This window comes from Uloborus diversus, chromosome 2, assembly GCF_026930045.1.
Source record: "Uloborus diversus isolate 005 chromosome 2, Udiv.v.3.1, whole genome shotgun sequence".
Taxonomy (NCBI): domain Eukaryota; kingdom Metazoa; phylum Arthropoda; class Arachnida; order Araneae; family Uloboridae; genus Uloborus; species Uloborus diversus.
The window spans coordinates 116,904,507-116,922,695 of NC_072732.1; the positions used below are offsets into that span (position 1 = coordinate 116,904,507).

Here is an 18,189-nt window from a genome sequence, read left to right on the forward strand (position 1 = left end):
TAATTATGGACCAAAAAATTCTGTCAAATGGTTCTTAAAAGCCCTTTGTTTTGCTTTTCAAAGATAATCAAGAGCGAGTCCATCGTTTATTTTTTTGAAAAATATAACAATTGCTTAGGGGTTTTTTCTTTTTTTAAAAAAATTATTAAACAGATTCCACATAAATATGTGGCGCATGAAAGTTCATGCCAAAAGAGAATTCTTTGGTGGAAACGAAGATTAAAATCACTAGTTTCAAACTAAAGCAACCGTGATTCGCAAATCTGCATTTCTAATTTTACGAAACATAACCGTAAGGGTGAGTCATTATCAACGATTTAGGGGGGGGGGCGGGGAATAATCTTAAAACTAGACCATTGTCAAATTTTATTCGCTTACTTACCGTGAAAAGATTTTGAAAGCTGATGTATCATAAACAAAAAGCAAACAAAAAGGCACTTTGCATTTTAAAGTATTCTTTCGATAGAATATTTTTAAAAGAAAAAAATAAGCCAAAAATAAAATTAATAAAATGCGTAAACAGAAAAGAAAAAAAAAAGTTGGTTATGACGTATCAAGAAATGTATTTGCCAATTTGTTTGACCATGAGATAACTCCTCGGATCCCGAAACGCCGTGGAATTAAAAGTTGCGGATCCCCGTTGCTGTGGTTGAAAAAACTCAATAAGTACGGGAAACCGCTAATGCCGTGGGAAAAGGAGTTGCAAGCCTCTTTTGCCGTAGGAAAAAAGAACTCCAGTCCGACTGAAGAGATTCCTTTCCCGCGTCACGAGTAGTTCTCGGAACGCTGGAAACAGAGACAAAGTACTCACTCGATACAATGGTGGTAAGAGCAAACGGGAGGAACCGACTATTTTCTCGGTTGTTCTCGGTTTTCGTGAGGGAGAAAACGTCGTCACCAGAATGGAACGTTACTTACGTTGTAGGGTTCGCCCCTGCTGTTGAACATTAGTTTCTGCAATTATAACAGCTGGAGGGTTTTAATAAGTTAAAACACACGGATGACATTTTTCCCTTTGTTTAAAAGTTTAACACACCAAACAACGGGCAATCGACTTGTTTACCTTAAAACAGACGCCATTGATGTTTTTCTGCACTTGCGAGGGATTTTCCAGACTTACAAGAGCTCGTGAGCAATTGCAAATTTTGCGAGGGAATCGGGACTGAAGACAATCGCAGTGTTACACTTGAATTCAAATTGAGGAAATAGCGATCGCATCGGTGCATTGCGATCGGCCGTGTTTCACTTGAATCCCTGTGTTGAATATATACAATTACATAGCGGTTTCAATGCAAACAAAGCTTCACTTGCAAAGAAAAAGCATTCAAATATTTTTTAACTTGTTAAATGGATGTAGACTTTTTGAGTTTCGATAGTAAATTATTAAATCAAAATACAATAAAGTAAAATAAAGTAACATCGGGGGGAAACATTTTTGTGTCAAGACATTGTATGGCAACAGTGAAAGGAATGCTGTTTTTATTCTGTGGTATGTGGTTATTGGTAGAAGCAATAGCGGACGTATTTTATACGTTTGCTACAGCAATAAAGGATATATAATATCGAATGAATATGAAAACAGTGATTATTAAAGTTAACATTCAACTGTTAGTTTATCATAGTTAGAAATAAATGTTAATTTCTTTTGTGATTAGCACTTTTTTAACTGTGAAATATCTTCTGTGATGCTGTGCCTGGGGTAAGTGACCAATCATAGCGATTTGGTATTGAACTATATTCCTTGTACTAAATGACATTTTATGATATTCGTGGGGGTTGAAAACAATAGTGCTCTTGGAATAATTTCAGAATGCTTTGATCATACACTGCGTGATAATCGAAATATTCAAATTATCCTAATTGATGATGTTTTAGTAAGCATGAGGGGCTCATCTGGGACCATTAAATGGATCATGTTCTCAATATTTTATCGATGTTGCTTTTTTTTGAACACACAGAAATTCTCTTAATGCAAAATTTACGGACATTAATACGAATTATAAAAAATAAAAAAGGATGCATTTTCTTTTTTGTTTTTATTTTAAAAATATTTTTTGTCAAATTTTTTTTTAACTTGTCAGTGCAGCAGCGAATTAATTTTAAGCTTTTTTGTTTCACGAAACAACAAGGATAAATTCGCATGCTTAAAAGTATAATTTTGGCTTAAAATCGTTTCAAATTTCACTATTTGTTGTGTAATGGATACTATTAAGTAGTCAACTTTCCTTCCTCAGGATCTCTTTTTGTTTGTCATTTAAAAAAATCATATTTTAAGAGTCATCATGTATATTTTAGAGAAATTATTTGTTTGCATATTAATGGTTAACTATTGTTATTATGTATTGGAGATTTAAAAAGTGTGATTATTTAATTTTTTTGCAGAACCTATATATTGATTTCATTTTCTATTTGCAGATGGTTCAAGTCAAGCTGTGCAAAATTGTGGATTATATTTCATGATGTGGATTAGTTAACAAAATATTCATGTGTGCTGTGATGTGTTTAGTGTCTATGTCTCCTTGTGCATCCATTCAGATTGATTCAAGTTTAACTAGCCTTCAAAGTGCCTTTTCAAAAATTTCTCTGTGATGGACTTTCCCCCCTTAGTGTGTTTTAAGATTTCAAGGAAAATGATCCATGGAAAGGGATATGAATTAGTTCTACTGTATCGTTTAAAATATACATTACAACATGCGTAAGAGAAAGCCATTAAAAATTTTAACTTTAGTTTTACGGTTTTTGAAAACATCACTAACATACTTAGTGATGTAAGCCAAGGCAAAGTGAGAACTATCATTAGTCTTTGTTCTTGTACATATGATAAATCAAGAAGAGAACCGTACCAAAACGAAGTTTCTAGTGCCTAATCAGAATGCCATCCACAATGCTCCATCAGTTTTTCTGGAAAATACAATGCCACCCATGATTCGCGATAACGCGGGTCACTCACGTAGAGATGTAGGAGCACCAGTATCATGTACACGTGTGACAACAGAGTTAGGTGTTTCAGTGGCATCTGCAGTGCATTCATCCAATGCAGTGTCCGTAAAAAGAGCCGAATCTTTGCACAGAAAAGGTGAATGTACGAATGGAGTTGTGCCGGCTGGAAACGGCACCCCGAATGGCACTGGCACATCTACCTCTGTTAAGTCTACTCGTGATGGATATCGCGAAAAAGCTCTGGAGGAGATCAGAAATAGTCTTAAGCCTTATGCAACATCTGATCCGCATGGAGAAGGGATTTATGAGTATAGCAGTGCTAGTAGTAGTGCGAGTGAGAGTAGTGGAGCGAGTCAAGCAACTAATAATTGGAGTACTGTGTTTCCCAATTCAAATGGTTTTCAGAATCTCAACATACACCAAGCTTTTCAACACTTAATTGCCATGGGACACAGTGAGGTAAGTGAATATTTATGCAGTTCACTTTTGGTATATATTCTGTTATGGTGAATGTTTGTCACACAATTTTTTGGATTGTTTTATTTCTGTACTGGCATGTTAAAATGGGTAATAGTACTGCTAAAGCTTGACTATGGAGATATGGTGGATGAACTTGAGGCTAGTGATGTGGATCGGGTAAATACCCAGCGGGTAGGTAAATATTTTTTGAGTATTTACCCGGGTATTTACCTAAGGCCTGGGTAAATACCCAAATACTGGGTATTTTACAAAAATTGCAAAAAAGTGAATGGGATTTTTTTATAAAATCTAAATGTGAAATAATTGGTAAAACTGATAGATACATATATGTATTACACAGTTTATAATATTTTTTTATTGAAAGACTTGATGAAATCATGAAAGAAACATATGGTGAACCAAAGAATCTTTTCAATGTCATAATTGGAGAAGTATAAGCAATTCATTATGAACTTCAGGATTTCAAAATCACAATCTAGGTTAGTCATATCCAAAATGAAAGAGAAGGAAGCATGAGGGATGTTTGGAAGAATAAACTGAGAAGTTATTAAGACTATCGTGTTATTTATTTTATTGATATTTAAGTGATAACATCGAAAATATAGAAACAGTTTTCACATTAATAAGCAAAAAAAAGCAAAACATTCTTTTCTGTTGCCTTGCTCATTTGCATTTGCTCCCCTGTAGGGTGGGAAGGTAAATATTTTTTTGGGTATTTTTCCGAAGGCAGGGTACATCCCCTAATAATTGCGCATTTTGCAAAAAAATTTTAGGTGGTATTAAAAGGTGACTATTTTCTTTTTTAAACATAAATCCTAAAATAAAAGATTAAAAATTTTAAATGTTTATGTATATTATGTGTGTGTATATATATGTGTGTGTGTGATACAGAATACACCTGAACAATTGAACTAAGTTTGGAGGAAATTTCTGCATAAGATATACGTAAATAAATAGTAATAATAAATTGAGCGACATTTTGTTACATTTTGATGTCATGCAGGGACATATTACTGCGTTATAAAAGACTAGGACCTTAAAAAATTGATGTTTGCTTTTTTTGTAACCAGTTAATCTTTTTACTTTTTGTAGAATGACTTTTTATATCTGAAATTTGGCTATCGACATTGATCAGGCATATCCAACACATTTAATGTGAATATCATATTAGATTGCGAAGCTGTTTCACACAATAATTCTTTAAATATGTGAACAAAATACAATTTTTGGACAAAAATTTATTGTTTTGTATATTGTTGGTTGTATACAGAAAAGTATTTTAGTTAAATATAAATTTTTGAAATAAATACCCGGGTATTTACCCATTTTGGTTATTTACCCGGGTATTTATCCCTAAATATAAATACCCGGGTATTTTACATCACTACTTGAGGCAGAAAGATCATTTGTAATAAGTAGAATCAGCCAGAAAGCGCAGAGTAATAAGAGACACATTTTTTCTCTGGTCATATCTATTACCAAATAATAACAAATAACCTTTTACAAACGATGCAAATGATGTCTCCGCTTCAAGGTCATCGGTCATCTCTCCCTGGTGCAGCTTTAATTTGATCAGCTATCTGCTGACACTCATATTTTTTTGTTGATTGAGTTAGAGAAGCAAATTAGAAGGAGATTTGGTTTGCAATGCAGTTACTGACAGAAATTTTTTTAACCAATATTAAGCGAATTAAAGATAAACTGGTGATAGGATATTGCAATCGTATCTTTTTAGAATTGGAATTTTATTGTTTGAAACCAGTTATTGAAAATTTTAACTGGATTAAACCATTGTAAACCCAGAATCTGAAGTGTTATTTAAACATAGAGTACAATTTATAGTAATCAGTTAGCAGTATTGATTGGGTTTTAAGCATTAAATAGAATTGTGACACACCTCAGCATACATTTAAAATTAGTTCAATTGAAAAATAGGAATTTCTAATCAATCACAAGACAGATTTTAAAAGCTGAGCTCCGAAACAAAAAGGCGAAAAGGGTGGGGGGTGGGGGGATTCTGTAACAAAATGCTAAAATGCCAATGATTAACGACTACCTTAAGAACGAAAGAAGGATTTGATAACATTAGCAGAAGAATTAGGGCTTTCATCTCCGCTTAGTTTAAAAATAATTAATTAAACCAACCTAATTTACTGCAGCATTTGGTTGGAATAAACAGCATGCAAAATAATTTCTTGAATATATTATCGTAGAAAGAAATGAAAAATGTTGAACGCTGAGAATTTTCCTCACCAAAATAGTGGGATTATAGTTTAGGGTTATAGTTTTAGTATTGTGCGAGCAAAGAACATTTGGCGAGAGATTTCGCATGTCAGTTAAACCATATTTATTTTTTATCATGAGTGGAATAAAATGGTAGAAAGATTACAGAATTCGATAAGTTTAAAGAAATAATGTTAGATCAATTGAAAAGAAAACTACCAACATATATCCGTGAGAATTTTGTTGATGATTTGCATGGCATGACATAATTGAATCATAATGCAGAAATTAGAAAAATACGCAACAGAAAAATTTTCAATTAACCGAGTCGGCAATTTGAGAGAAATAACTCAGCTACAAACTCAAAACACTAAACGCTAGCCAAGCAAGGCAAAGAAGTATCATCTTCTTTTGATAATAATTCGGAATGTCATATTAAATTTTTTAGCAATTAATTGTTATTGTCAGACCACAATTATTACTTAGTTTTATCAAGAATTGATAAATATCGAATTCAACATCGTGAAAATGGCTGCTTAAAACTACGAACTACGTAGTTTGCATTAATTTCTGACGTTTAGTAATGCTTCTTGAATTCTTATTTCTTTCTACGTTGGCCAGAATATCAACAAGACTTTGAAAATTAATTTAAAGAGAATAAAGCGAAAAAATCATGCATATGAACAAAATTTACTAGGCTTATTAGCATTTTCTTCGTTACCACATGCGTTTTACCTTTTTCGTCCGCCATTAGAAAGTGGCTGCAGTGCCCCCCATAGTTCGTTGGAGTTGCGAATGCTTGCTTTCTCTCTTGGATCTTTCATTATTTTTGCTTATTTTCTTTTTTCTACTAAAAAGTAATTTTCTTTTATCTAAGTTTTTTTTTTGTGAATAAAAATAGCTTTATAATTGCAACAATAAGAAAGATAATCATAATAGACTGTCGTCTGCATATTTTACACGATTTTAATTGTCGAAGAATAACCAGAAAATCGTGATGATTTAAATTTTTTTGCTATCTTGTGTTTGTTTATAAATAAATGTTTGTAATTATTTTAAGCAAGGCTTGAAAAATAATTTTCAATTTTCATTCTTTGCTTTTGAGATAAATCTGGAACTGGGATGGTCATCAAGTTTTGGCGTGTGTAATTTTGTTTTTGTTAGGAATATTGTTTCCTTGTCAAGCATGGGGAGGAATCAGAATTAAGAAAGATATAGAAGAAAGTTTTGTTATGGTCACAACCCACAACATACTAGTTTGTGTTTGCCTATTCGTTACTATGATCTTCAGGAACCAGGTATAAATCTTAATCCTCATTTAATAATAGCCGATGAAGAAGTAATCCACATGTTTCAACAATGAAACTTGCACCATGGTATGATAATTTGATAATATGTTTTGGTAATATTTGACATGCAGGGAAATGCTTTATCGTAACAAGACTGAACTCGATGCGGGAACTTAACTGTTTCACTTGTAAGATCGTCATCCTCATATATAATAGCAAATGATCGACATCACCCAATTTGGTGCTATTTACCGTGTATAATATCAAATCCAATGTATGATCATCGCAAATAACGAAACCGTTTAAAGATATTAATGGGACAAAGAAGAGATTGTTGGAACAGAAATGGTTAAGATCAAATTTAGCCTTGGATAACCCATTACTTGGAAAGTAACCCACGTGTTTCAACAATGAAACTCGTGCCACGGCATGATAATTTGATAATATGTTCAACATGCATGGAAAAGCTTTATTGTGACAAGGCTGAACTCAATGCTGCGACTTAACAGTTTTACTGGTAAGACTGTCAGTTCAGGAAAACGAAAGTACCAAAACAATTCACAACTCCAATATGCTATAGGGGACGCTGCAGCCACTGTCTAATGGTGGATGAAAAAGTTAAAACAAACAAATGCTGTAACTTATAACTTACTTTGGAGATTAGTGAATGACAGTAATTTATCATAGTGTTTGTAGGAAGCTTTCTTTTCTATTGGTCTGAAATTAAATTGCACTATAAACTATCTAAAGCCTGTAATTTACCCCAAAGAAAACATGTGGAATGGAATGTTTTGCCTTTTTTGGTAGTATTGTAAATCACGGCAAGGTAGCGTATTTGAGCTCTGAAAATGCGAATTGATGCTATCTACTGGAGTTAAGGGTTAATCCACTGGGGTTAGGGTTAAAATTTTAACTATCAAAATGTCCCCAAACAGGCAATTGCTTCGTTCAAATGTAGAAATAATTTTCATCCGTCATACAATGATGGGCGATTTTCTAGTCAAACAATAAAAACTGTCTGCGATGCATTGTAAGAAAAGCACTAAAAGAACAAAAAAGAATGCAATTGGTCTGGGTGCTTTAAGGTGCTTTATTTTTATTTTGTTTTCGGAAACAACCCTCAACTAGTATGCATTTTTGACAACAACTAGTATGCATTTTTGATATTCAAACCTGGTTCTGCCCGTGGATATTGACTAAAAAATTTTTTTTTCAAAACTTCATGAATAGCTCCAAAAAGTTTTCGCAGCAAAAGCCAAACAGTCCCAAATCCACAAAAAAAGGGGGGGGGGGGGGGATGGGTGCAGAAAAAAAAAAGATAGCTCAAAAAGAAGCTGGAGTGTAAATAAGTATTAACTCAAAATTCTCTTTTATAAATTAAGGATATAAGGAATATGCATATTTATATCCTGATAGTAACTTGAAAAGAATATTTTTCTTGGAAACAAGTTAGAAAGGGATAATTATTCAGCAGCTGGAATATTCAGACATTCTGTGAAACATTAAGTTACCCAACATTAACTGATAAAATAATTCAGAATAAATCTTAGTGAATTCAAATTTTTAGTTACATAATATTCAATTTCAGGGTGGCGACAGATCAGGGAAATCAGGGAGATCAGGGAAAAGTCAGGGAACTTTATTAATCAGGGAAATGTCAGGGAAATTTCAGGGAATTTCGAAAAAATAACAAAAAATCAGGGAAAATTGATTTTAAGAAGAAAAAAAAATTTTTTTTTTGCTTTACAAAATTAAGTACCCTAATTCTCTATGCATTTTCCATCAATTATCTGTTAAAAAAAAAAAAAAAAAAAAAAGTTAAAATTAATGAGGTACGATTATACACTGCCGCATATTTGTGCATCTTTTTCCCTCAACCTAAGATTGTTTCTGTGTCTGTAAAGTTATTTATTTTACCTTGCTTGAAGTTTGCTTTCTTTCAATACTACATAAAATAAACAACCCTACAGGCAAAGAGAAAATTGTCATAAATGCCTTAGCTCCTTTGCCTTTATTCTATTGTCTCGAAGTAATAAGCGTTTTGTAATCAAGATTTCAAGAAGAAATCTGTTTTTTGAATTAATACTGATAAAAGCTTAAAAGTTATTACTTCTTCGCGTTTTTAAAGTAATTGCTAAAATTGAACTTTGAATAAAAAAAACTTTGTTTTTTGCCGCTATACTATTTGCTGTCACCGCAGATTATGAAAGGTTTTCTTTTCTTCAGGCTTAAATGATTCTTTTATTTTAAAACCAAGTTGTATTCTTCTTTTATCTATTTTGAAATTAACCAATTGCTTTTTTCCCCTTGCACTTCAAAGCTGTTTGTTACAAAAGCAACCTAAAACTTTTTTCGATACATACTGAAATCATTTGAAATAGAGTTAACTTGTGCACTTAAGTAAATATCTGTATTTTTTTATTGTTAAAATGTTGTAATCATTCATTAAAACTTATGTTCTTGATTAGAGAAAAGCTCCCTTTGAATGGATGTCAAAAGGTTTCATCTGTTTTACATAAATATGTCAGCTACATAAGAATAACTACATTACTTCTATTATTTAACTATTACTTGTTATTTTTGCAACAATTATTGTACTGTTTGAAAATTTAGTTCAAAAAAATTTCAATTACTTTTTAGTTATATCATAAATACACATGTTTTTAAGAGTGATTTTAATAGTTTCTTAAAATTCTTATGCTAAGTGGTTACTGGAAGTAAAGTATTTTTTTTTTTTAATTTTATATAACTTTCCATGTAGAAAAATTTAATATACTGTTTTGTAATTCCCCCCTCCCCCCAAAAAAATTGACTGGATATGTTTTTTTTAACCATTTTATTAAAAAAACAGCATCTTTTTAAAATTATATCTTTAATTCAACAACTGTACACAACTTAAAACGCTTAAACTACTGCATTTTATACAAACATACAACGGATTTCAAGAAGAGCAAAAAAAGGAAACCATTATCATTGGTAACGTAAATCAGGGAAATTTGATGAACCTAATCAGGGAAAAGTCAGGGAACTTTTTTTCACAGTTCCTGTCGCCACCCTGAATTTATAAACCAGTTACTCAACTAAATTTCCTATATGTTTTACTAAGAGATGTTTTAATGACTTTCTAAGTTTAAAAACAAAATTTTCTTTTTAATTCTGCAGTTTCACTTGCTCTAAACCTTATGAGCTTAATCTTAAATTTAAGTAATAAATGACGATGTTGACTATATCTGCTGGGGTTTTTTGTTGTAACTGTTTAATCCATGTTTAAACTAGAGCTAAACCAAACATTCGGTTGAAATTCGAACCAAATACCGAACGAGATAAATAAATACCTTTGTGCTGAACAGTATAGTAAGAAATAAAAAACGTGAAATATTTATCTGCAAATTTGTGCTTTTTTTGACGTTTATTTCTTACTCTACAAATATCGAATATTTGTTTAAAATTTTTAAACTGCAATATTTGAATTTTAAGACAATATAAAACAGAAAATGTAAACCTATTTTGGGAAATGTAAGAATTTAAAATAAATCATTCTAAATGCAAAAACAAAATAATATATAGTAAAATTGGCTAATTTGGTTTATATTTATCTGCAACTCTGCTAACTAATTTCTTGTCTGATGTATGATTTGATAACTGATAATCAGGGTTATAAACAAAGAATCTTGCATTTATACATTCAATTACAAAACTAAGTTGCTAGAAATATTACTACAAAAATTTATTCAAGTGATTTTCTGCTCTGTTTATCTCTTCAGTAACTGATAAAAAATTGTATTGACACTAAAATTGAGAAATGAGATTTCAAACATTGCCAGATATTTTAAAATTTTTCTCTTTAAGTGCAGAGAGGACTATTAAACTTTGCTTATGATGATTAGTTTTAATTACGTTGTTTTTAATCAATATTTATTAATATTTCGTGTAATGTAAAACTTTAGAAACTGAAATACTGAAAAATTTAATACCTAAGTGTCTAACTTTTTATAGCTGCATATTATATGTAAAAAATAAGTAGATGTTAAGTAGTGTGTAATAAGTTTACTTCATATATTTATTACTGCTTTCTGGTTGCTGTGTCATATTTAAATTAGTTTGTAATAGTGAGGCTAATATCATGTGTCATAAGATTTAAGAAAAATTGAAAAGGAACAAAATTTAAATTTAACATTTGAGTATTTTCCCTTGCATTAAAATTACTTTGAATGTGTGATACAATTAATACGTTAATAATTTAAATTAATTTTGCACTATAGTACTATATTCATTGTAACTTTTATTCAATGCAAAAATAAATATCTTTGTTTACCAATTATCGAACATTTAAATTTGTCGTACTATTCCGTTGCGGAATATTTGAGGTATTCAGCTGAACCGAATATTTGATTTATCTGCTGAATATGCAGTAAACCAATATTCGGTGCATCTCATCTAATTTAAACTGTCAAAAACTGACACTGTCTAAAACCTGCCAATAATGGTTTTATTCAAATAAATTATAAGGATTTTAGATATTGTTTTATAAAAATACATCACTATAAAGAAATCATAATTTCACTACAGTAACTATTTTTTAATAATAGGTATAGAAAGATAAAGCAATTCAAAGTACATGCAATGTTTAAGACACTATGAATAACAGTACTATAAGTGCAGAAAAAAAATAAGAAATTTCAATTAGAATTTTCTTTTACTTTTGAAAGATGAAATTAATCAAATAATTGTGTCATGTTATATAAACAGTTATGTTTCACACCATGTACATTTTCAAATTTCTTTTTTAATTAATATCGTGTAATATTTTTGAAGTTACCCATCAAATACAATCATGTGTTTCATCATTAAAAGCTTTAAACTTATTATTTTTACCAAACATCTTAGTGAAAAATTTCAAGCGTAAATATTTTACAGAAACAACTCTTTCGGTATTATGGAATAAGAATCAAATATATGGTTAATTAAATATATGTATTCTAAATTTAATAGGACATTATTTTAAATATTTTTAACATTCTGCGTTGCAAAGTAGTGCATTGCCTCGTTGAAATTTTTAGAGTGTTGTTTTTGGAAGTCTTTATCTTTTTTTGGGGGGGGGGGGGGGGGGCTCACATTCATGGGGGATTAAAATTCATATATATATATATTTTAATTAGGATAATTTCTGTAATTTATAAATGTTAAGGTTCAAAAGCATGTTAGTTTCTGCAGTGTGTTATAAGAAGGGTTTTTATTCCAAATAGCTGCATTTTAAAACTAAAAGTTCATTGCTTTTTCATGACCACATTTTTTAACAAAATAATTGTGTATATGGGAGAGAAATTTCTACTTTGTTTTTTAGTTCATTTCTGAAGAATACTATAAATATTGTAAGATTCTGGGAAAATAATAAGCTTTAAATTGTTGAATTCTCACACACACTAAATACAGACCTGTGCAGTTGAAGCTTAGATTGTAAATGCAAAATATTTTATGTTTTTGAACAACTTACTCAAGTTGCAAAATAGTTTAAGGAATACAAATCTTAAGCCCACATCAAATTAGTTAAGACAACAAACAAACTTGATTAAATCAATGAACTCTGCTAAAATTGCATGAATATTTCAAAATGTAATGAAAGTTTTAAATGCTGAGCAAGTGTAAATAATAGTAATATAATTGTATGAAAATGAAAAATTAGTCGTTGTTAATGTTGAGTATTATGACATCGAAAAATATTCCACCATGCTTTTATGTTTAATATTTAACTAGTGGTACCCGCACGGCTTTGCCCGTAATCGAAAAATTAACACGTCTTTTGGTTTGCCTGTATATTTACAAGTAATGTATGGTGAATTTTCTTGCCAATTGGCTTGTACCCATGTTACAGTTCCACGTTATGATAATTTCATATCTTGCCAATTGGCTTGTGCCCATGTTACGGTTCCACATTATGATAATTTCGTAATTTACTCTTCCATCTTATGATAATTTTGTTCTTAAAATTGGAATAGAAAAAGAACCACATCGAATTTTCGAAAAATTGCTTCGAGGTGCACATCCCCATGCTACAAACTAACTTTGTGCCAAATTTCATGAAAATCGGCTGAACGGTCTAGGCCCTATGCACGTCACAGAGATCCAGACATCCTCCGGACATCCAGACAGAGACTTTCAGCTTTATTACTAGTAAAGATAATTTAAAATAAAAAAATATTCTTACAGTAGAAACTCTGAATAAGTACACCCCTATTTAAAGGACATTTTTTCTGGTCCCAATCCATTTGAATAAGGACCTCCATGTATTTGCCTCTCATTAAGGGACTGTCACAGAGACAAATTAAAAAAATTCATGTATAAATGCATTAGCAATATTGTATTTGTTGGAATTCAAGGCTCACTTTTTGTCAAAATTTCACTAATAATAGTGTAGGATGATAGCGAAAAACCAATGTAAATAAAGCACAAAATCTCGAATTCAAATATTAATTATACATAATATATTAATAAAATAAAAATAATAGTAAAGTGCTTAAAATTAAAATAAGTTTCTGGTGAAATTCTAAACGAGGTTTGTGCATCCAAGCATTGGTACACACTTTAAATTATCTCTTTTAACATTAAAGTAGCATGTCTTATGCCACTGAAACAGGTATGAATCTTTTTAAAAGACTTTTCAGTCACATAATTTGCCGTATCGAAAATTAAATTGAATTTCTGCTCTGAATTTAATCTGTTACTTGAAATTCCAAACATGTTTTGCTTATCCATGCACTGGTACATACTCTAAATTATTTTTTTTTTTAGCATTGAAACAATGAATCTTATAGCTCTAAAACAGATATTCATACTTTTAAAAAAAGTTTAAATTTCAAAATTTGCCGCCCTAGGCGGCCGCCTAGGTTGCCTACCCCACGAGCTGGGCCTGATTTCAAGACTACAGTGGAGCCTCTTCATCAATACAAAAAGCTCACCATACAGCCAGAAAGTTACGAGAGAACTTAACTGGGTTCTCTTTTTCACTTTAAACATATTGTAGCACAAATTTGATCATTTTGTAGCTTATTTGATCATTTTTCATTTAATAAAAATGTAGTTTGACATGACATTAACATGCAGAGAAACAAATATGTAGGTCCTAAATCCTTGCTAAGACCTACCTACACTCATGCTTTTCTCTCTCATGAATTTCCCAAGCCACTGCTGCTAGTGGACCGCCCATGACAAGTTTTATAAATAGACCTGAAATGTGATCACACTGTTTTTTGCTTTGTATTGCATTGTAAATTACACAACATCAAACAAATCCATGCAACACATTAATTCAAATTTGTAATTGATGAAAATCAGTTTCAAAATTTGAAAACATTTTAATTTGTAAACTTTTTTTTTTTTTGGTGTCTTTCCAGTTTTCTCGACATTTCATTCCTCCACCCCGTTTTTCAGTTTTAATTATACCTTTTGATATATTAAAAAAAAGGAGAAAATTTGGCAAAATTGGGGATATGTTTTTTTTTTTTGAATTATACTGAATTTTTGTAAAAATGAAGCATTCTTAGCACTTAATCTTAAATGTTATTAGTTTATGTTAATTATAAAATAGTACTGAGTTAAATATATAGCATGCATCAATTCATCTACCTTCAAAGAATTATTTAAGGGACAAGATGTCCAGTCCCCTTAGTATCCCTTATTCAGGGGTTTGGCTGTATATCTTAATGATAACGATTGTGTATTTTACTTGTGCTGCGAAAGCATTAGAAAAAGTTGAATTGCGAAGTCTTTTTGCAAAAAGAAAGTTTTTCTATTACTTGAGGTACATACAAACGATAATCATCCACTTTGCTGATTTTTTTTTTTTTAATCAATCAATTTTTGCTGATATAATCAGTGAAAAAATTATTTTTTTAATTAAAATTACTTCAAGTATGTCCAGAACAAGAAACTGTGCTAAATGAGTTTGTTAACGATGGAAAAATTTAATTCTAAAGAAACAAAAGATAATATGTAACAAATAAATAAATGAAAACTCTAATAACTTCTGAATAAATTCTGCTTGAAAAAAACTGAATTCATTCATTAAAAGAGTATTTTTTGAATGAATATACAGTAGACTCCGCTTAATGTGATCAGGGTTAATATTATCAATCACTTGTTCTCAAAATCACTCGGTTCCGATTTTGCTTATCCTTCGTAAATCTTGATAACTATCAAATGCAAAAAAAAAAAAAAAAAATCTTTTCTATTATTTTCGACTCGGAAGGGAAGGGGGGGGGGGAATAGTGTGTTTGTGTTAGACATCCCAATATTTTCTTGCATCAAAACTTCATATTGACTTATTGAAAATTTAATACCAAAACTTCTCTTTTCCGTCGCAAATTCCTAAAACCCAATGTGTAATAACGCAAAGCGTATGTTTGCGGCGGGCCTACCTGGGAAACAGGAAGCTAAGCACAAAAAACATATAAGTTTGCTACTAAAGGGGTAGTTTTTGCTGACTTAGTGCATATTGTCGCCCGATTTTCGATACATTAATTAGAGTACAAGATGTTTGATGTTTATGATTTTTAGCACTTTATACCCCGCAAACCACGAACTAATTGCGCCCGAATTTTTTTTTTTTTTTTGACCCGCTTGTAAAAAATCCAATTTTTCAACGTAAACTTTTTTTTTTTTTCAAAACTGAATTTTTTTTTTAATTTTTGAAAAGGCGTTTTAAAACGTGACGTTTTCTTTTTTGCAAACAGTTTTTTTTTCTAAATTTTTTGAAATACATTGTAAAACGTGATTTTTCCGATATTTTGTGTTTTTAAACTATCTAGCGAAAATTAAAAAAAAAAAACTCTTTTCTTCCATCTTAAGTGTATTGAGGTGGTCCAAAAGGAAGAAAATTCTCCTTCAGATTGTTTTTCCAAAAGTGCGATATTTTTACAAAACATAATGCATGTTTCGGACGACTGCGATGGAAGAACTTACGTTGCCTACTATTATGACATCAAGATTCTTGTAGTGACGTCGCATGATTTTCCTTACTTGGGGGAGGGGGGGGGGGGGGGTCTAGTTCTTCTAAGTAATGAAGTAATAGAATTCGACTTGCGCACGAAAATTTTAATTTTTCCAACTTTATTGTGCCAAAAAATGTCCTGCATGTGATGTAATTCACAAGCTTTTCTTAGAGAGGCATATGTACACATATACATATTTCATTCGAAGTTCTTTGTTTTAAAAAATAAAGATTTATTTTATTTTATATATATATTTTTTTTTCGGTAATAAATGTAATTTTTAATTTTCTTGCCATTGGTGCCATATTGTGTGATTGACATCAATAACTTTTCTTAAAAGAGTGTCTGCGTGACTTAACGCATCTTGATGCTTTGGAATGTTTTCAAAAGACAGTGGCCTTCTCTCTCTCTCATGAAGAGGTTAATCGCGGCGTTACAGAATAGTTTTGGCGAACCAACCGTGAAACTTCGCTACTCATGTAGTATTTATTACCTTTCTGACATTGTAGCTAAGCGCTGACCTTCCGTTCCCAATGTCAAGGTTATCTCTAATACCTTCGGATAAAATGATACTAGTACTAATTCTTGTGCATTCGAGTATGATTATTGATTTTGATATTTGCAAATGTATTGCTCAAAACCTAGATTTGTTGAAAACTGTTCGTACATTAGTTTTTAGGATGCACTTAATTTTTTAAAACCTTTTTAGTTTCTTTTGAAAACTTCTTAATTCTTCACAACAAGTCCTTATTTTCGGAAAATTTCTGAAAGAAATCTCGAAAGTGATTCTGAATCTAAAATTTTATTTTGGTAATTATCAGAGAATTTCCCGAACAGTCGGTTAAAACAGCTTTGGGGGGGGGGGGGGGGGCAGTGGACTTTGAGAACACTGCGTTTTCTTAAAGATCCAGTTGGTCTGCGATAATGAAATAAAATTGTTCAGGTATCGTTATGTTAAATAGTTATTTGAAAATGTTTTGAGAGGTATAATTTAAAGTTAAAAAGATCTTGGTGACGAATTTTAGAGAAATTATTTTTAGAAATATGAGAACTATTACGTCTATTTTAATTGTTATGAGATACATCCGTTCACGTTTTCTGATGATGGTTTTCGGAAAACAATGTATCTTTTAACGGAAACTTTTTTAAAGCTATTATTGTTTTGAAAATTCTGATGAACGTATTTAACTCGCTTATTTGCTCTAAAACAGCATTACCGCAACGTTTATAGACTTTATACTAAAACAAAATTTTTGTATGAGGTGAAAATATATTTTGAGCATTTAAATGTTTGTGAAGCATGAATAAAATTTTTTGCAGCAGATAAATAGCTAAAAAATGAATTACATAAAATGTTTTTTTTTTTAAATCTGTGAAAAGAGTTAACTTAGAAAATGGTTCTGATTAGTTTCAAAGAATTATTTGTAAAATATGATAAATTGAATGGGAATATACGATATGATTTGTTCATATTCAACGTTTAAAAATAATGGATTGTGATTGTCATATTGTCATTCTGTCTTTGTTTAAAGCCGAGAAACATCACTTTCGTTTGTTTTTCTTCAAGCATTAAACGCTTCAGCGATTGAAGAATTTGTCCTTTGAATTGTTTGACATGTCAGCAGAATTTTCCATATGCTCTTGGAAGTCACATTTAATTGAAGGTTATTCCAACGCTACATACTGGTGTCCTTTCTTTCCCTAAAAAGTAATAAGTTTAGGCAAAGAGTTTGATACAAGTATAGTACCGTTTATGCATTCTGCTGTTAGAACCGTTTCAAAGTGTTTCATTACGATATTAGGTATTGTGATTTTTGATCAATGAGCGAAGGAAACTGTTGAAACGAAAAATGTTCTGGATGTATTCGTGTTTTTTTTACCGCTGTTTTTTCCTTTGAAACCAGTTTTTAAGTTAATGGTTTAAAAAACCTGAAGAATGGGAAGTATTTGATCAAAAAAAAAAAAAAAAAAAAAACCGTAAATAAAAGAAACTTTGTTGACGATGTGGAAATTCTTTTTTAACCAGTCTCGCGCCGATTTTTTTTTTTCTTTCTCATTTTTCAATAGCCACGGAAGGCCAATAAATAGCGGAGGTTGCTCTCGAATTCTTCAAAGGGAAGCGTTCAGCGAATGCGCGTGGAATTTCCCCCACCCTTTAAAGTATCTTCCCCTTCATTCCTTTGCACCACCTCACTCAGCATAATAGTTGATTCTACGTACTGAACTCTGGCATCCGCCTAGCTTTAGGGTTACTACATTTTTTTCCCTGC

At 31.1% G+C, this 18,189-nt stretch overlaps 1 protein-coding gene across 1 annotated transcript in view; it reads left to right on the forward strand.

The window, feature by feature from the left end:
* The first annotated feature begins 1,630 nt into the window (after nucleotides 1-1,630).
* The window catches only part of LOC129216005 (serine/threonine-protein kinase LATS1-like), a 45,546-nt gene continuing 28,987 nt past the window's right edge, over nucleotides 1,631-18,189 (forward strand). Inside the window, exons 1-2 of the mRNA XM_054850142.1 lie at nucleotides 1,631-1,699; nucleotides 2,416-3,399. Of these exons, the coding sequence (XP_054706117.1) occupies nucleotides 2,818-3,399 (582 nt within the window). The 5' untranslated portion in view covers nucleotides 1,631-1,699; nucleotides 2,416-2,817. The remainder of the gene's footprint in view (nucleotides 1,700-2,415; nucleotides 3,400-18,189) is intronic.